This window comes from Pristis pectinata, chromosome 18, assembly GCF_009764475.1.
Source record: "Pristis pectinata isolate sPriPec2 chromosome 18, sPriPec2.1.pri, whole genome shotgun sequence".
Taxonomy (NCBI): domain Eukaryota; kingdom Metazoa; phylum Chordata; class Chondrichthyes; order Rhinopristiformes; family Pristidae; genus Pristis; species Pristis pectinata.
The window spans coordinates 38,422,324-38,442,323 of record NC_067422.1 but is presented as its reverse complement, the minus strand read 5'-3'; the positions used below and the strand labels follow the sequence as shown (position 1 = coordinate 38,442,323).

The 20,000-nt window shown below is 48.5% G+C and overlaps 2 protein-coding genes across 3 annotated transcripts in view; one reads left to right on the top strand and one right to left on the bottom strand.

Annotated features, from left to right (window-relative positions):
• Nucleotides 1-8,875, bottom strand: part of si:ch211-250n8.1 (uncharacterized) — a 75,286-nt gene extending 66,411 nt beyond the window's left edge. The window contains exon 1 of one of the 2 annotated variants that reach the window (XM_052033188.1): nucleotides 8,659-8,875. In XM_052033188.1, coding sequence (XP_051889148.1) covers nucleotides 8,659-8,695 — 37 coding nt within the window. In that variant the 5' untranslated portion in view covers nucleotides 8,696-8,875. The remainder of the gene's footprint in view (nucleotides 1-8,658) is intronic. The other variant, XM_052033189.1, reaches the window with a different exon arrangement.
• A 6,727-nt stretch (nucleotides 8,876-15,602) lies between these two features.
• Nucleotides 15,603-20,000, top strand: part of galk1 (galactokinase 1) — a 29,847-nt gene continuing 25,449 nt past the window's right edge. Inside the window, exons 1-2 of the mRNA XM_052032867.1 lie at nucleotides 15,603-15,791; nucleotides 17,265-17,454. Of these exons, the coding sequence (XP_051888827.1) occupies nucleotides 15,639-15,791; nucleotides 17,265-17,454 (343 nt within the window). The 5' untranslated portion in view covers nucleotides 15,603-15,638. The remainder of the gene's footprint in view (nucleotides 15,792-17,264; nucleotides 17,455-20,000) is intronic.

Here is a 20,000-nt window from a genome sequence, read left to right as displayed (position 1 = left end):
ATGTGGTGTCGTACCCCGTGTATGGGCCTAGAATCTGTAAACGAAGGTGCCAAAATCGATGGGAATTTGGCTAGGAGCTTGGCGAAATCGTCGCCAGAAAGGGAAATGGAGTCCAGGCGCGGGGCTGGTGCGCTGATTTCTCCCAGGGGATAGGTCCGGAGAGTGCTAGAGTGGACTAACCGCTTCCTTCGCAGGTCGACTAACAGGTTGTGGGCCCGAAGGAAATCGGCTCCTAGGAGTGGTCGGGCGACGGTGGCAAGGGTAAAGGTCCAGGTAAAATGGCTGGCGCCAAAGTGTAATTGAAGCGTACGGGTGCCGAAAGACCGCATCGTTGTACCGTTGGCGGCATTGAGTAGAGGACCTGGTGGCCTGTCACGAGTGTCGCGGCCTGTCGGGGGCAAAATACTGACCTCCGCTCCAGTATCAACGAGGAAACGCCGTCCAGATTTCTTGTCCTGAACGAATAGGAGGCTCTGTCGGCGGCCAGCCGCCGTAGCCATCAGCGGCGGCTGGCCCTGGCGTTTCCCTGAAACTTGCAGGGTGGGCGGCATCGACGGGCCTCCACACCCCACCTCTGATGGTAGAAGCACAGCTGGTCACCCGTGTCATCATCTGCGTTCCTGGGGCGTGGCTGCTCGGTTGCTGGGGCCGGGCGAGGCGGGCGTTGGGCTCGCGGCCTGGTGATTTGACTGACGGACGAACCGCTCTCGCGCTTGGCCCTCCACAGGACATCTGCCCGGGCGGCCACCTCAAGGGGGTTGCTGAAGTCGGCGTCAGCTAACAACAAGTGGATGTCATTGGGGAGCTGTTCGAGGAAGGCCTGTTCGAACATCAGGCATGGCTTGTGTCCCTCGGCCAATGCCAGCATCTCATTCATTAGGGCGGATGGGGATCTGTCCCCCAGGCCATCCAGATGAAGCAGGCGGGCGGCACGCTCACGACGGGAGAGGCCGAAGGTCCGGATCAAAAGGTCTTTGAAAGCCGGGTACTTATCTTCCTCCGGAGGCGACTGGATGAAGTCTCCAACCTGGGCGGCTGTCTCCTGGTCCAGAGAGCTAACCACATGGTAGTACTTCGTGGAGTCGGAGGTGATCTGCCGAAGGTGAAATTGCGCTTCAGCCTGGTCAAACCAGACGCTGGGCCGAAGTGACCAAAAGGTGGGCAGCTTGAGGGCCACTGCGTTGGCTGCTGCGCTGCCGTCCATTTCGCGGGTCCAAAAGCCGTTTGGACCGTCGGGGTCACCAATGTAGCGGTTGCTACTGCGGAATAAAACAAGACTCTACTCGGAGGATTGCCAAACAGAACTGGTTTATTTTCCCGCCTTGCGCGGGCCCTTTAAGGGAGAATGTTCCCGCCCAAAACTACCGGCAATGACGTAAGTCCTACGTCATCAGGACTTTCCCGCGCGCGGGTTCTCCCCGTCGCTCGGAAAGACGAGGCCCGCCGCCAACTTGGGCCTCGTCGCTCTGACGCCGCGCGACCCGACTGCCGAGCCGGTTCGCCCGACTAGACGGTGAGTCGCCACAGATTGTACATTTCATGAGTTGGTCACCTTATGACTTGAGAGTACAGGCAGAAGGGGACTGGGTGACCGCTCGACAGAGGAAAAGGGCAGGAAGATGGGTCAGGAGACTCCTACACTGTAACCAGTATTCAGTTCTGAATAATGATGAGGGAGGGGGTTTCCCAGGAGTGTAGCCAGAGGCAAGACCATAGCACTCTAAATGCCCGAGCTGTACAGGGTGAAAGGGAGAATGGTCAGGAGACCAACAGTTAAAGGGGAGCAGACAGGCATCTCTGAGATGCAGATTTCATTGTAAACCAAACTGTTATTGCTGAAGGCTCAGGTAGGTATTGAATGGTTAAAGAACATGCTGGAGGAAGAGGGTGAACATCCCAAAGACACAATCCACACTGGTATCAACATATTTCTGTATCAACTGGTATTAACTCCTGGTGCCACGTGCTAGTGAGTCCAGAAACACAAAGATACGCCAGACGAATGCCTAGCTGAAGAACTGGTGCAGGGGGCAGGGGTTCAGGTTCTTGGTTCATTGGGATCTCTTCTGGAGTAGAGACGACCTGTATAAGAGAGTCAGGTTGCATTTGAATCAGAGGACGACTAATATCCTTGCAGGAAAATTTGCTTTTGCCACCAGGGAGGGTTTAAACTAGATTGGCGGGGGGGTGGGACTCAAGAGAGCAAAGTCAGTGAGAAGACAGGGGTACGTGCAGCAATCAAAGAGTGCAAGCCCAGCGATCAGGATAGCCATGTTTACAGTAAAAGGGCAGATAGGGCCACTACTTTAAATTGCATCTGTTTCAATGCACATAGCTTAACAGGTAAAGCAGATGAACTGAGGGTGTGAATTGCCTCTAAGGACCGAGATAGTGTGGCCACAGCAGAAACATGATTCAGAGAAGGGCAGGACTGGCAGCTCAATGTTCTGTGATACCAATGCCTTAGGCATGACAGAGAAACAGGTAAGAGTGGAGGGCGTGTTGCCTTTTTGATAAGGGAAGACATAACAGCAGTGCTTAGAGAGGATATTATTGACGGATCATCTAACGAGGCCATTTGGGTAGACTTTAGAAATAAGGGGATGGTCACCTTGGTAGGGCTATATTACAGACCACCCCAACAGTCAGCGGGAACTTGAGGAGCAGATAATGGTAGGGTAGTGCCAGTGGGAGATTTCAAATTTCCTGGTATCAACTGGGTCACCCACAGTGCAAAGAGCCTGGATGGGGTGGAATTTGTGCGGTGCGTCCAAGACAGTTTGCTCACGCAATATATAGAAAAACCTACTCAGGAAGGATCAATACTGGGCCTCCTCTTAGGGAACGAGGTAGGCCAAGTAACTGAAGTGGCAGTTGGGGAGCACTTCGGGTCCAGTGACAATAATTCTATTAGTTTTAAAATAGTTATGGAAAAAGATAGAACAGGTCCACAGGTTAAAGTCCTGAACTAGAGCAGGGCCAACTTTGAGGGTATTAGGCAGGATCTAGCTGGGGTTGACTGGGTGACTATTTAACAGCAAAAGAACAGTTGGCAAGTTGGAGGCTTTTAAAAAAAGTCATATCAAGAGTCCAGGGGCAGCATGTTCTTGTTAGGGTGAAGGATAAACATACCAAGTTCAGTGAACCTTGGCTTACGAAAGACATCGAGGCTCTGGTAAGGAAAACGAAGGAAGCGCACATTGCATTTAGGCAGCTGGGTATGAATTAATCCCTCGACGAATATAAAAAGTTTAAGACCAGGCTTAAGAGGGAAATCAAGAGGACAAAAAGAGAGCACGTGATGGATTTGGCAGGCAGGGTTAAAGATAATCCCAAAAGGTTCTTCAGTTACATTAACAGTAAAAGGGTGACTAGGCAGAGACTAGGTAGTGTAGCGGTTAGCATAACGCTTTACAGCGCCAGCAACCCAGGTTCAATTCTGGCCACTGTCTGTATGGAGTTTGTACGTTCTCCCCATGTCTGCGTGGGTTTCCTCTGGGTGCTCCGGTTTCCTCCCACATTCCAAAGACATACAGGTTAGGAAGTTGTGAGCATGCTATGTTGGCGCCGGAAGCGTGGCAACACTTGCGGGCTGCCCCAGAACACTACGCAAAAAGATATATTTCACAGTGTGTTTCGATGTACACGTGACTAATAAAGATATCTTAGCTTATCTTAAAGACCATTAGGGCCACCTATGTGTGGAGCCGCAGGTGATGGCACAAATTTTTAATGTCTGTTTCTCCTGCGTTTACTAAGGAAAGTATCATGGATGCCAAAGAAATGAGGGTAATAAGCAGTGAGGTCTTGGATCATATGCATTGGTTTATTATTACTTGTACCGAGGTACAGTGAAAAACCTGACTTGCATACCGATCGTACAGGTCAATTCATTACGCAGTGCAATTACATTGAGTTAGTACAGAGTGCATTGAGGTAGTGCAGGTAAAAACAAAAAGGTATAGACACTTACATTAGACTATTGTTTATTGACTACAGCTCTGCCTTCAATACAATAATCCCAAGCAAACTTGTCACCAAACTCCAGGACCTAGGACTCAACACCTCCCTCTGCAACTGGATCCTTGACTTTCTAACCAACAGACCGCAATCAGTGAGGATAGGCAACAATACCTCCGGCACAATTATTCTCAAAACTGGTGCCCCACAAGGCTGCGTCCTCAGCCCTCTACTCTACTCCCTATACACTCAGGACTGTGTGGCCAGATTCTGCTCTAACTCCATCTGCAAGTTTGCAGATGATACCATCGTGTAGGCCGTATCTCAAATAGCGATGAGTCGGAGTACGAGGAGGAGATAGAGAGCTTAGTGGAATGGTGTCATGACAACAACCTTTCCCTCAATGTCAACAAAACAAAAGAGCTGGTCATTGACTTCAGGAAAGGGGGCAGTGTACATGCACCTGTCTACATCAATGGTGCTGAGGTCGAGAGTTCCTGGGAGTGAACATCACCAATAGCCTGTCCTAGTCAAATCATGTAGATGCCATGGCCAAGAAAGCTCACCAGCGCCTCTACTTCCTCAGGAGGCTAAAGAAACTCGGTATGTCCCCTTTGTCACTCACCAACTTTTATCAATGCACCACAGAAAGCATCCTATCTGGATGCATCACGGCTTGGTACAGCAACTGCTCTGCCTAGGGCTGCAAGAAACTGCAGAGAAGTGTGGACACAGCCCAGCACGTCACGGAAACCAGCCTCCCCTCCTTGGACTCTGTCTTTACCTCTCGCTGCCTTGGTGAAGCAGCCAGCATAATCAAAGACCCCACCCACCCGGGTCATTCTCTCTTCTCTCCTCTTCCATCAGGCAGAAGATACAGGAGCCTGAGGGCACGTACCACCAGGCTCAAGGACAGCTTCTACCCCACTGTGATAAGACTATTGAACGGTTCCCTTATACAATGAGATGGACTCTGACCTCATGATCTACCTTGTTGTGACCTTGCACCTTATTGCACTGCACTTTCTCTGTACTGTTATTGTTTTTACCTGTACCACCTCAATGTACTCTGTACTAACTCAATGTAACTGCACTGTGTAATGAATTGGCCTGTACGATCGGTATGCAAGACAAGTTTTTCACTGTACCTTGGTACAAGTGACAATAATAAACCAATACAGAGTAAGGTGTCACAGCTACAGAGAAAGTGAAGTGCAATAAGGTGCATGGTCACAACAAGGTAGATCGTGAGGTCAGAGTCCATCTCATCGTATAAGGGAACTGTTCAATAGTCTTATCACAGTGGGGTAGCAGCTGTCCTTGAGCCTGGTGGTACGTGCCCTCAGGCTCCTGCATCTTCTACCTGATGGCAGAGGAGAAAAGAGAGAATGAGTCGGGTGGTTGGGGTCTTTGATTATTATGAGGAAGGGGATATTTGTAGCCTTGAAGCACATTAAGGTGAGCAAATCCCCAAGGCCTGAGCAAGTGCACCCCTGGACCTTATGGGAGGCCAGGAAGAAATCACAGAGGCCCCTGTAGAGATAGTTGTTTTGTAGTTAGCCACTGGCGAAGTTCCAGAAGACTGGATGGTGGCTAATGTTGTTCAAGAAGGGTAGCAAGGACAGGCCAAGGAACTACAGGCTAGTAAGCCTGACTTCAGTTGTAGGGAAGTTACTGGAGGGAATTCAGAGGGACAAGACCTACCATCACTTGGATAGCCAAGGCCCGATCAGGAATTGTCAGGATTGTTTTTTCGAAGAGATAACTAAGGGGATAGATGAAGGTAGGGCAGTGGATGTCGTCTATATGGACTTTAGTAAGGCCTTTGACAAGGTCCCATATGGCAGGCTGATCTAGGTTAGATTGCATGGGATGCAGGGGGAGCTAGCGAGGTGGATTCAGAATTGGCTCAATGACAGGAAGCAGAGTCTGATGGCTAAAAGTCAATCTCCAACTGGAGGCCTGTGGCTAGTGGGATGCCCCAGGATCAGTGTTGGGACCTTTGTTATTCATTATTTACGTAAATGATTTGGATATGAATGTATATGGCACGATTAGCAAGTTTGCTTATGCTAATAAATTAGGGGTCTTGTCGATAGTGAATTGCAAAGAGATCTTGATCAGTTAGGGTGATGGGCTGAGAAATGGCAAATGGATTTCAATTTAGACGAGTGTGAGGTGATGTATTTTGGACAGTCAAACCAGGGTAGGACTTGTACAGTGAAAAATGGCAAGGCACTGACGAGTGTGGTAGAATAGAGGCACCAAGGAGAGCAAGTGCATATTTCACTGAAAGCAGCTGCGCAAGTAGACAGGGTGGCAAAGGCGGCATTTAGCATGCAGGCCTTCATCAGTCAGGGCATCGAGTTGAGAAGTAGGGACATTATGTTGTAGTTTACAAGTCGTTGAAGTATTGTGTACAGTTTTGGTCACCCTGTTATAGGAAAGACATTGTCAAGTTGGAGAGAGTACAAAAGAGATTTACAAGGATGCTGTCTGGACTAGAGGGCCTGAATTATAGGGAGAGCTTGGCCACGATGGATCTTTATTCCCTGGAGCGCAGGACAGCGAGGGGTGACCTCATAGAAGTTTATAAAATCATGAGGGGTATGGATAAGGAGGATGGTCTTTTCCCCAAAACTAAAGGCACAGATACAAGATAAAAGGGGAGAGATTTAAAAGAGAGGTACCTTCTTTACACAGAGGGTAGTGAGTACCTGGAGAGAGCTGCCAGAGGAAGTGGTTGAGCCGGGTACAACTGCAACATTTAAGAAGCACTTAGATAGGTATGTGGAAGAGAGAGGGAGAGTTGGGCCAAACGCAGGCAACTGGGTCTAGCAGGGAGGATGCTGTGCTTGGCATGGACCAGTTGGGCCGAACAGCCTATTTCCATGCTCTATGACTATCTGTAACAAAATGTTAGGGTCCTGTGGGAAGATTTTGAGGAGCCGGGGAAAACACTAAGAAGCAGAACCTCAAACAGTCATAATCTCCAGATACTCCTGCTGCCATGCTACAGTTTTTTTTGCAGAAAGGGGAAGATACTACAGATGAATGTGTAGCTGGAAAAATAGTGCAGGAGTGAGGGCTTTAGATTCCTGGGACATTGGGACATGATCTGAGGATCTTGGGCCAGGACCAAAATCTTTGCAGGTAGATTTGCTCAAGCTGTTGGATAGGGTTTAATGTTAAATGTTATCAGTATAATGCAAGAAGTACGGTGACTGAGGCAGCTAAAGGCACTGATACACACTTGGAAGCATGATATTACAGCTATTACAGAAAGAGAGGGACTGGACTAGAATCTTAACATTCCTAGTTACACGGTTTTCAAACAAGATAATGGGGGGATCAAAAAAGTGAAAAGGTGGTATTATTACTTAATAGTATCCGGCATTATTAGTTCAAGAAAGAATCACTACTGAGAGAAGCGATGATAGGTTACAATAATCATCCAATAAGGCCATACGGGATGAAATGAAGAACAAAAAAGGGCTATTACACTGTTGGGAGTGCACTCCAAATAGTCCAAGGAAAATAGAAGAGTAAATTTCTGAAAGAGTGATAGAAGCAGAAACCCTCCTCATACTCCACCTGGACATGGAGGCTGAAGGTTGGCATTAGATTGGTTAGCTCATTTTTGAGCAGCATAGACACACTGGGATAAATGGCCTTCTTCTGTGTCATAAATGTTCTATGATTCATTCTTCATATGGACAAGTTTCTGAATACAGGCCCTATTTGTTTCTATAACTAGGTGGGAGAGAAGTGTAGAGAGACTGAGGCCAGGAAAAGATAAGTGGAGAGCATATGGTGTGGTGTGAAGAGGGGGTGAGAGGCAGTTAGAGATAATAACACAAGGAATGGAAAAAAGCAGAAATAGTAGAAAAGTAAATCCATTTATTTTTGTTATTTAAAGTCATTTTATGCCTTTGCACTGTACTGCTGCCACAAAACACAAATTTGACGTCATATGTCAGTGATAATAAATCTCATTCTGATTCTGAATTAGGGAGGCAACACAAAAAGGAATGCAAAACAAAATACACAAGATAATACCAGACAAGATAAAGATGACGTATATATGGAGGCCACTGTAGAGTTGCTAACACAAAGGTCTTCCAACAGAAGTGTAATTCAAACATGACTCATTAATTTATAGCCTACTGCTTCAGATAAATATTTTCTTTAGTATTGTGATTGCAAATACTAATTGTATGAAAGTCTCCAATTCCCAAGAATACAAACATCCCAAAAATCAAACTTCTTCCACTGCTATGCCTGCAATCAATTTATTTTTGGCAGAATTGATTTATTCAATAAAATTCAGTAAGATAATAATAAGAAAAATATAGCTGAGAGTCTACTGTCCTGTACAAACACGTTCCCTCAACATAGATTATACAGAAATAGTTCACGTATCTGGCATGGAACCAGCCTTCGCCACCCTGACACTGGAGATACCGAAAGAAGTTTTCATCAAGTTTCCCCGCCCTGATGGTTTGGAGTTTCTGCACCTGTCCCGCAAATGGGAAGGTGAGAGTTGGACCCCAGCACCCCGACCAGAGACAAGCAGCCCACCTCCCCAGGCCGGGCACGCCCCCACGCCTCACCTACTCCACCGCCCCCTCCACACCCCCAGCCCCGGCCCCCTGCCCCCTGTCCCGGCCGCTCCGCCTCACTCCGGACCGCACTCACCCTTCAGGGCGCCCAGCAGCGGCTCCTTTCGGGACATCTTCGTCAGCGGACAGCGGCCGGGAGCAGAACGTAGCCTGGATCGGCCGCTCCACAAGCCCGGTCCCACACGCACTGCCGCCTACTAGGCGCGCCGCACCATCACACAGCCCGCCGGCAAGGGCGGGGAGAGGCGGCGTTTCCTAGGTGAAGGGACCCGGCCTGGACTGGGGGCGGGGCCAAGTGAGGCGGAGCAACCCGGCGTTTCCTTGGTTAAGGGGGCGGGGCCACGTGACGGGGAAGAGGCGGGGCTCTCAGTGAAGCCAGCTGTCAATCAGGTCCGGGACACTGCTATATTCGCACCATTATTTGGTATTGGTTTATTATTGTCACTTGTACCGAGGTACAGTGAAAAACTTGTCTTGCAAACTGATCGTACAAGTCAATTCATTACACAGTGCAGTTACAATGAGTTAGTACAGAGTGCATTGATGCAGTACAGGTTAAAAACAATAACAGTACAGAGTAAAGTGTCACAGCTACAGAGAAAGTGCAGTGCAGTGCAATAAGGTGCAGTACACTATGGTGAGGTCAGAGTCCATCTCATTGTATAAGGGAACCGTTCAATAGTCTTATCACAGTGGGGTAGAAGCTGTCCTTGAGCCTGGTGGTACGTGCCCTCAGGCTCCTGTATCTTCTGCCTGATGGGAGAGGGGAGAAGAGAGCATGTCCCGGGTGGGTGGGGTCTTTGATTATGCAATTTTGTTTTATAGCCCATTATAGCATGTAAGCCCTGCCACAACTGACTGCTGGCCTGGGACTCGATTTTGGACTGGTATTGTCTCTTGGAGTCTCTGACAGCTTTATGGAGGTCGTATCTCGATTTCTTGCAAAGGTCAGAATCACCTGATTTGAATGCTGTAGTCCCCAACTTCAGTAGGGAGTGGATCTTCCGGTTCATCCATGGTTTCCAGTTTGGGAACATCCAGATTATCCTCTTTGGTACACAGTCCTCAACACACTTGCTGATAAAATCCATGATGGTGGTGACATACTCATCTAGGCCAGCAGCTTTGAACATGGACCAGTCCACTGACTCAAAGCAGTCGCGTAGAAGCTCATCTATTTCCTCAGACCAACACTGTATGACTTTCTGTACTGGATCCTCCCCTTTCAGCTTCTGTTTATATGTAGGGAGGAGGAGCACAGCTTTGTGGTCACATTTAACAAAGTGAGGGCGTGGGGTGGCTCAGAAGACATCTTTGATGGTTGTATAGCAATGATCAAGGGTGTTTAGGCCCCTGGTGGGACAGGAGATGTGCTGGTAGTATTTTGGCAACACACTCTTGAGGTTGGCCTGGTTGAAGTCACCTGCAATAATGAAGAAGGCCTCAATGTATCCTGTTTCAAGGCTGTTGACCACAGAGTATAATTCATTGAGAGCAGCTTTCATGTCCGTCTGGGGTAGACTGTAGACTGCCATCAGGAAAGCTGAAGTAAACTCCCATGGCAGGTAGTATGGGTGGCACTTCACCATTAGATATTCTAGGCTGAATGAGCAGGAACTTGCCAGGACCGTCACGTCCAAGCACCACGAGGTGTTGATTAAGAGGCAGACCCCTCTGCCTCTAACTTTTTTTTAACAAAATAATCTTTATTCATAATAAAAGAAACTATATACAATAATAAAACAGTTCAAACCTTTACATTCGTGTACAGTTCCCTTCTTTGTGTTACCTTTTTATATATAAAAAACACAGCACCGATGCCACATGTGTGGCTCCCTGGGGTGATACCCCAATCCCATATTTACAACTTTTGAGGGGCTTCCTCACCTGACCCCACCCCTCCCTCTCCTGTGGCAGAAGAACCCTAAACTGTCGTCCTTCCCCACCGAGCCCTTGCACTGGCTGCACCCAGCTTCAGTGCGTCCCTCAGCACGTACTTCTGCAGCCTGGAATGTGCCATTCGGCAGACACTGTACGGTCCATTCGGTGGATTGAGAAGCCCCTCAGGTTGTAAGGCACAGTCAGATGAGGCAGGTGTAAGCCACATTTCGGTGAGACATAGCACACAGCAGTCCCTCAGTTTTGTTTGGGAATCTTGTACCCACGCTGTTTCAGTCTCATCTGCAGCCCAGTCCTCTTACCACACTTCCAAGGGAAGTGGCTGCGACTTAAGTCCTGGAGCAGAGCAAGCTGGTAAGTGATTGCTTAAGGACAATCACTTATCAGCTGGAAGACGTGGAGCGGATTAACCTGGACTAGAAGGTAAGTGATTTCTTCTGGGCCGAACTTGAAGACCTGGGGCAGATTCATCTGGACTGGAAGGTAAGTGACTGCTTGAGAATAGACAGAGTCATAGAGTCATAGAGCATTACAGCACAGAAACAGGCCATTCGGCCCATCTAGTCCATACCATCCGAACTTCTCTTAAATGTTACAAATGAACCCACATCCACCACTTCCACTGGCAGCTTATTCCACACTCGCACCACCCTCTGAGTGAAATAGTTCCCCCTCAGATTCCCTTTAAATATTTCACCTTTCTCCCTAAGCCTATGACCTCTAGTTCTAGTCATGGTAGTGTAGCAGTTAGCGTAACGCTATTACAGCGCCAGCGACCCAGGTTCAATTCCAGCTGCTGTCTGTAAGGAGTTTGTACGTTCTCTCTGTGACTGCATGGGTTTCCTCCGAGTGCTCCGGTTTCCTCCCACATTCCAAAGATGTACGGGTTAGGAAGTTGTGGGCATGCTATGTTGGCACCAGAAGCGTGGCGACACTTGTGGGCTGCCCCCAGAACACTCTATGCAAAAGACGCATTTCACTGTGTGTTTTGATGTACATGTGGCTAATAAAGATATCTAGTCTCAGCCAACTTGATGGGAAAAAGCCTGCATGCATTCACCCTATCTATACCCCTCATAATTTTGTATACCTCTATAAGATCGCCCCTCATTCTCCTGTGCTCCAGGGAATAAAGTCCTAACCTATTCAACCTATCCTTGTAACTCAGGTCCTCAAGTCCCAGCAACATCCACGTAAATTTTCTCTGCACTCTTTCAAGCTTATTGGTATCTTTCCTGTAGGTAGGTGACCAGAACTGCACACAATACTCTAAGTCTGGCCTCATCAACATCTTCTACAACTTCAACATAACATCCCAACTCCTGTACTCAATGCCCTGATTTATGAAGACCAACGTGCCAAAAGCTTGGAAGACCTGGAATGGATTCAGCTGGCCTGTGAGATAAGTTGTTGTTCCCATACAGGTCTGAGGGTCTTGAAGAGGAGTGGTTTGCCCCAGCAGGCAAATGGGGGCGTCTGGGGGGCCTTGACGTTGATACTCAGCCCTATGTGTTCCGTAGGGTTGGGCTTCTGATCCGGAGGGGCCCTGGTGTCAGACCCCGGCATTGGGCATCCCCACAGGTCGGGCCCCGCGTCAGGTCGGGCCTCGGGACTCCACTGCCTCCAATGGAAGGGCCTCCGGATAGGTCGGGACACGGGGGTCGGCGTCGGGCGCTCCCGCTGGTCGGGTCTTCACTCCGGTTCCTTGGGTCTCAGCATCGGGTGCTCCAGTGGGGTCCAGGGGGTCGGGTCTCGGTGGTGGGGGCCTCCGTGGGGTCAGCTCTTCGCCCTGCGCAGGCTTCCATGTAGACGGGCCCATCCTGGGCCTTGCTGGTCATTTCCATCTGGGTCCAGGTTAGTTGATCAGTCATTCCTGGAGGTCGGAAGATTGCCATCCCTGTAAGAAGATTTAAAAGAACATCGGTAATCCTTAGACACATAGAATTTAAATTTAAAAGAGTAGAGTGATTATTGTAGAACTAATGAGTAGATTTGCAGAGGGAAGATTGCAATGAGTTGCCACCTCCGGCGCCATCTTGATGTAAGCCTCAGGACCTGCTTTCAAGTGTAGTTACAGTTCCAAAGTGGGCAAGCAGTGGTAAATCTACAGCTCCAACAAAGAGTGGTCTGACAGCGAAGAAGTAATCTATTGTTGAGAAGTTGGTGAAGATAAAAATTGGCTGGGACATCGGGCTGTTCTTCAAGAATATTGGTATTGGTATTGGTTTATTATTGTCACTTGTACCGAGGTACAGTGAAAAACTTGTCTTGCATACTGATTGTACAGGTCAATTCATTACACAGTGCAGTTACATTGAGGTAGTACAGAGTGCATTGAGGTAGTACAGGTAAAAACAATAACAGTACAGAGTAAAGTGTCACAGCTACAGAGAAAGTGCAGTGCAATAAGGTGCAAGGTCACAACAAGGTAGATCGTGAGGTCAGAGTCCATCTCATTGTGTAAGGGAACTGTTCAATTGTCTTGTCACAGTGGGGTACAAGCTGTCCTTAAGTCTGGTGGTACGTGCCCTCAGGCTCCTGTATCTTCTGCCTGATGGGAGAGGGGAGAAGAGAGAATGACTCGGGTGGGTGGGGTCTTTGATGATGCTGGCTGCTTCACGAAGGCAGCGAGAGGTATAGACAGAGTCCATGGAGGGGAGGCTGGTTTCTGTGACGTTCTGGGCTGTGTCCACAACTCTCTGCAATTTCTTGCGGTCCTGGGCAGAGCAGTTGCCGTACCAAGCCGTGATACATCCAGATAGAGTACACGGAGAAAGATGCTGGGAACCATCTCCTTGAACTACAAGAGAGACTGCAGAAGCTTGAAGCTCCAGTCCTGATGAAGGGTCTCATCTGTTAATTTCCCTCCATAGATGCTGCCTGACCCGCTGAGTTCCTCCAGCACTTTGTGCGTGTTACATCTGGTTTGAATACTTCGATGAAAGTGGAAAACGTTAGAAATGTAACGGAATCTATTGCTCTACAAGGGCTGGCATGTACTTGCTGGGATGAATGGCCTCTTGTGGTGTGGTGACTTTGATTATTTTAATGAACTGAATCTCTGTGACAGGATGAAAGGGAGCAGAAACTAAATTACACATGGAATGATGGTGTGGATCAGACAGAAATGGAAATGGGATCAGTAAAGAAATAAAAGATAGGCCTTAGAGGATGTATAAATAACATCAGCAAAATTGCACTGATCGGAAACAAAGGTGTTTCATTATTCATAAAAGCTGGCAGTTTTCTGGATATTTCCTCCATTTTCTGGTTCCATTACATCAGCCCCGACTGTACATTGTGAGTCACGAGTCACGACAAAACTAATCACAGATTCATGTTAATCAGGGCATGATAAGGTCCACCATAAGGTCAGAAGTGGGGAAGTTTGCTGATGATGGTGCAATGTTCAATTACTAGTTAACCTTCTCCACACAGCATCCCATGCAAGTATATCATTGCTTAACTATAGAGAAAGAACTCTATATAGTACTCCAGGAGTGATCTCACCAGAGGTCTATAAAGCTGCATCAAAATTTCCCTACTATCATATTCCATACCCTTTCCAATAAAGGCCAATGTTCCATCAACATTGGAGGCAGTACAGAAGAAATTTAGCAGGTTAATTTCTGAGATGAGAGGGTCTTCTATCACGAATGGCTAAAAAAGTTAGGTGTGTATTCTTCTGAGTTTAGAAGAATGAAGGGTGATCTGACTGAAACATATAAGATCCTAAGGGGCATGACAGGTGACATTGAGATGTTTCCGTTAGTGGGAGCCCTTCAAATGAGGTGACATAGTTACAAGATAAGGGAACGATTATTTAAAACTGAGGTCTGTAGAAGCAGAGGGTGATGAATCTCCGGAATTCTCTACCCCAGGGGTTTGTGGAGGATAAATCGCTGGAGTCTTTTAAAAGAGAAAGTAAATAAATTATTGATCGATTGGGGAATTGAGGTCTATGTGGGACTGGTACAGAAGAGGAGGCAAGGCCTGATCATGTTGAATGTCGGGCCAGGCTTGAGGGGCTTAGTAGCCTACGTGTGTTCCTACTTTCTTGTGTTATTATGTATCATCAGCAAATTTGTACTCAGTTCCTTCGTCCAAGTCATCAAGTTAGATTATAATAGCTAAGGCTCCAGTAATGATCCCAATGGCACCCCTCTAGTTACTGACTGCCAATCAAAAAATGACCCATTTATCTCATCTCTCTATTTTCTGTTAGTTAGCAATTACCTATCCATGCTAATATATTACTCCCAGCTCCGTTCAATTTTATTTTGTGTAGTAAGCTTTTGTGGCACCATATCAAATGCTTCTGGAGATCCAAATAAAGAAGATCCGTAGGTTCCCCTGATTTATTACATCCTCAAAAAGAGCTTTAGCAATTTTTGTGAAATGCAATTTTTCTTACGTAAAATCATGTTGACTCTGGATGGTTGTCACTTGTTTTTTTCTAAATATCCTGCTATTACCTCTTTAATAATGGATTCCAGCATTTTCCCAATGTCAGACGTTAGTCTAACTTCTCTAAAGTCTCCTGCTTTAGGGCACCTTTGTCCTCATTACATTTGTGGTTCTCCAGGCCTCTGGGACTTCCTCAGAATCCAGGGAATTTTGGTACGTTACAGTGAACGTTTCCACTAACGCTTCATCTACTCCCGCTAAGATGCTAGGATGGAGACATCATGTCCAGGTGACCTGTTGGCCACTGGCACCATTACTTTCCCTAGTACTCCTTCGCTTGTCAGTGCATGTATGAGACCAACGGGAACGACACCTGTCAATCAGATCATGGGTGTATCAGGTAACTCACCTGTCAATCACATCAGTGTTCTCTTGTCAACAGATAATGGGCGGGATATTGTGAACTGAAATACCAGTCAGATTGGGGTGAGGTTAACTGCAAACTACCTGTCAAACAGGACACAGGCAGAGTTATATGTAAACCCAGCTGTTAGTAAAATCACCAGTGGTTTAAAGGTAAACTCATCCGTCAATCATTCCTGGGCGGGGGCTTCGCCTATGATTTATCGATGTATCATTGGTCCAGGACGGGGGCGTCGTCCGCTCGTAGCCAATAGGAAGAGGGCGTGGGTGGGAGCGGCCGGCGGGGCAATGCCTGATTGACAGGTGTGACGAGCGGGCCGCAGTATCATGGCGGAGCCTCAGGTCGTGTTGGAGGAAGCGTTGCGGGCGTTCAGGGAGACTTACCCGGACTGCGAGCCCAGGATCGCCGTGGCTGCCCCAGGAAGAGTAAATCTCATCGGAGAGCACACGGATTATAACCAGGGATTCGTGTTGCCCATGGTGGGTCGGGGTGAGGGGGCGGGAGCTGCCAGGGAACCAAAAGGGGGAGGGGGAAATGGGGGCGGGGGCTAGAGAGGGGGCGGGAGGGAGCAAGAGAGGGGACAAAGGGAAAATGGGGCGGGAGGGGGCATGTGGGGGCAAGAGGGGGCAAGAGGAGGCAAAAGGGTGGGTGGAGGCAAAAGGGTGGGTGGGGGCAAGAGGGGGCAAAAGGGTGGGGGCAAGAGGGGGTAAGGGGGCAAAAGGGTGGGTGGGGACAAGAGGGGGTAAGGGGGCAAAAGGGTGGGTGGGGGCAAAAGGGTGGGTGGGGGCAAGAGGGGGTAAGGGGGCAAAAGGGTGGGTGGGGGCAAGAGGGGGTAAGGGGGCAAATGGGGGTAAGGGGGCAAGAGGGGGTAAGGGGGCAAGAGGGGGTAAGGGGGCAAAAGGGTGGGTGGGGCAAGAGGGGGTAAGGGGGCAAAAGGGTGGGTGGGGGCAAGAGGGGGTAAGGGGGAAAAGGGGTAGGAGGGGGCAAGGGGACAAAGGAGTGTGTGGGGGCAAAGGGGTGGGGGGGAAGAGCGAGCAAAGGGGGTGGGAGGAGGGGAGGAAGAGGGGGAGGGGGAAGAAGGGGGAGGGGGTTAAGGGAAGAGAAAAGGGAGAAAACCCACTTTCCCCCTCCCTTTTCTGTGGGAGGTTTTGACGAATGGGGAGAGGGTGGAAGGAGCAGAGCAGAGCAGCGCCTGGAGGAACAGGCGGATCGAGGGAGGTGGATGAGCAGGGATTCGAGGGTATTGGGGGAAGTGGATGGGGCGTGAAGGAGATGGCTGAGGAGAGATCATGAAGGGGACAAGAATTGAATGGGTAGAGTGGCAAGGGGAAGGTTTGAGTGGGGGAGCAGGTCAAGGGGGGCTCGCATGGGGGGAGGGAAGCACGTGTGGATTTTAGAGTAGGGAGGGGATGAGTTAGAGAGTATTGGGGAGGGGAACAAGGGGTATAATGTAAGGTGGTGTGGAGGGCAGGTAGGGATGTGGGGAGAGGAATGGGATGAGGAAGAATTGGTGGAGGAGAAGGAGTGGGGGGGAGAGGAGACAGAAGTGCCAGGGATCACAGAGAAGAGAAAGGGGGAGGTGAGTGGATGGGAGGAAGATGGGTGAAGGCGTTAGGAGAGGGGGAAGAGGGCAGTGGAATGGGAGGAGAGCAGACGATAATGGAGGGGGAGTGGGCAGGAGAGGGGAAGAGAGGGATGGTGGGCTCAGAGGAAGGGGAAAGAGAGCAGGGGGTGATAAGGGGAAGAGGGAGTGGAAAGAGGGCAGGAGGGTTGTGGCGGAATATGGGCGGGAAGTAGGAAGGGGATGGAGGGAAGAGTGGAGAGATAAGGGGGCAGGAATACAGGGAGGAAGAGAGCACAGGACTGGCAGAGAGGTATTGTTGAGAGGAATGGGAAATGGAAGAGGGAGCTCCAACTGTGGTAGGACTTATGATGAGCTATTAATCCCTTAGGCTCTCCCAATGGTCACTGTGGTGGTCGGGTGCCAGAGCACTGATGGAAACATTTCATTATGTACCTTGGCGAAGGAAGCAGATGAACCAAAGCGACTGGAATTTCCTGTGCCGTCAGAAGGAAACCCTTTGACCCCAGGGTTACCTAACTGGGCCAATTATGTGAAGGGAGTTATTCAGCATTATAGGGGTAAGGCCATACCTATGTCTAAACATTTCATTGCGCAACACTGTATTTTCCAGTGTTGTGCTATTGATTTTTTTAAAATTAGGGGATATAGATTTAGGGTAAGGGGTAAGAGATTTAGAGTGAATCTGAGGGGGATGTTTTTCCCTCAGAGTGAGAGTATTTGAGAGAGTAGTGGAAGCAGAGTCGCTGACAGCATTTAAGAAGTGTCCAGATGAGCACTTGAATCGACAAGGCATAGAAGGTTACAGGCCAAATGTTGGAGTAGTACAGTGGGTTTCCCACTGGTTGGCGCGGACGTAGTAGGCCAAACAGTCTACTTCCATGCTGTGTGACTCTACAACTTCTTCTCCTTCTTCCCAGAGTGAAACGCAATGGCCAGCTCCTGAATGATTCAGCTTGGCACTTCCTACATTCACTCAGGCACCTTTGATCCAATTTCTATGCCGGGGCTCAATGGATGGTGTCATTCCCTGAGTGATACTCCTTTCTGGAGTGTTGAGGGGAAACTTGGATCATATGGTCCTTGGGGCACCCGTCTTGGGTATTCCCTGGACTCATGGTCTTCCTGCACAGCTCCAAACTGAGACACCAGCAAAGAACCAAAGTACTTACCTACATCTTTTATCCCCTCTTCCTGAGCCAGAAACCAGCTCCCAAGGTGTTGCCCACACCCACCAAACTCCAGTCCAGTTTTGCAATGCTTCCTTCTCTCCATCTGAAACATTGACTCTATTTCTCTATAGATGCTGCCTGACCTGCTGAGTGTTTCTGCTATTTTTTGGTCTTTTATTTCAAATTTCCAACATCTGCAGTCGTTTGTTTCAATTTGTTTTACTCGGGGGGAGGGGGTGGTGAGATGGTTGGAATGCAAAACCTGATAGTGCAGGGATTAGCTGGGTAATGTAAACATAGATACCTCAGGGTAGATAAACCCAAAGGAAAAAAAGAATTAAAGGTTGATGAAGGACTAAAGGAGGATCTTGTGAAGGATAACCCCCCCCCCCCCCCCACCGCTCACCTCATTCCACTTGTTACCAGCCCCTGTCTCACCCCTCCCTCCCACCTAATTATACTGGTTATCTTCCCTCTGTACTCTCAGTCCCAGCTACAGTCACGTCCCAAAACATTGAACATCCCTTTGCCTTCACAGATGCGGCTGGACCTGCTGAGTTCTTCTAGCAGCTTACTTTTTGCACCAGTATTAACTAGTCAGACTGGGTGGTCTAGTTCTGTGCTGGAAATGCTATTGAATACAATTTTATACAAGAAAGACACTTGTGTTTATCGGACTTATGTAAAATTGTTCCACAGTTCTCAGCACAGTTATGTGTTGGGTATGGTCCCTTTGCTATGCCACAGCTGGATCAGTAACACCATATCAAGTTTTTGAGTACTTTATGTATATTTTAGATAAATTTGATATCCAATTTTTTGGATAAAATTGCACTTGATAAAATGTAACCAAAAGCAATGAAAGGAAGGATGAGTTAATCTGTTATTCATGGCGTTGGTTGCAGGAAGGATGTGTGAATAACTAAATTTACATAACAGGCTCCAAGGTGACTGAAATGTATCACAATTTAGCACTCACTAGGGTTTAACTAAATTCATGATTATAGAGAAACAATTACTTAGTACAGTGCAGGCCTGTCAGCTCAGTGCAGGCTCCCAGCAGAGCAATCCCTTTCTCACCCCCCCCCCCCTACTTTTTTTATATATTCATTCAAGGGATGTGCACTTCACAGGCTGAAATAGGACTTAAGCCCATCCCCGGTTGCTTGAGAAGGTGGTGGTGAGCTGCCACTACAGTCCCTGAGGTGTGGGTATACCCGGAATGTTGTTAGGGAGAGAGTTCCAGGATTTTGACCCAGCAACAGTGAAGGGATGGCAATATATTTCCAGGTCAGGATGGTGTGTGGCTTCCAGGGGGTGGTGGTCCCCATGCTTTTGTTACCCTTGTCCTTCTAACTGGTAGTGGTGGTGGGTTTGGAAGGTGCTATCTAAGGAGTCTTGGTGAGTTACTGCAGTGCATCCTGTAGATGGTACACACTGCTGCTACTGGAGTGAATGAATGGTTGTGGATGGGCTACCATGTCCTGTCTGTTGCTGAGCTTCTTGAGTGTTGTTGAAGCTGCCTTATCCAGGCAAGTGGAGAGTGTCCCATCACACTCCTGACTTGAGCCTTGTAGATGGTGGACAGGCTTTGGGGAGTTAGGAGGTGAGTTACTTGCCACAGGATTCCCAGCCTCTGACCTGTTCGTGGAGCCACATTGTACATATGGCTACTCCAGTTCAGTTTCTGGTCAGTGGTAACCCACAGGATATCGGTAGTGAGGATTTGGTGATGGTAACGCCATTCAATGTCAGGGGGTGACGGCTGGATTTTCTGTTGTTGGATATTGTTATTGCCTGGCACTTGTGTGGTGTGAATGTTACTTGCCAGTTATCAGCCCAGGCCTGGACATTGTCCAGGTCTTGCTGCATTTGGATGTGAACTGCTTCAATATCTGAGGAACCGTGAATGGTGTTGAACATTGTGCAAACAT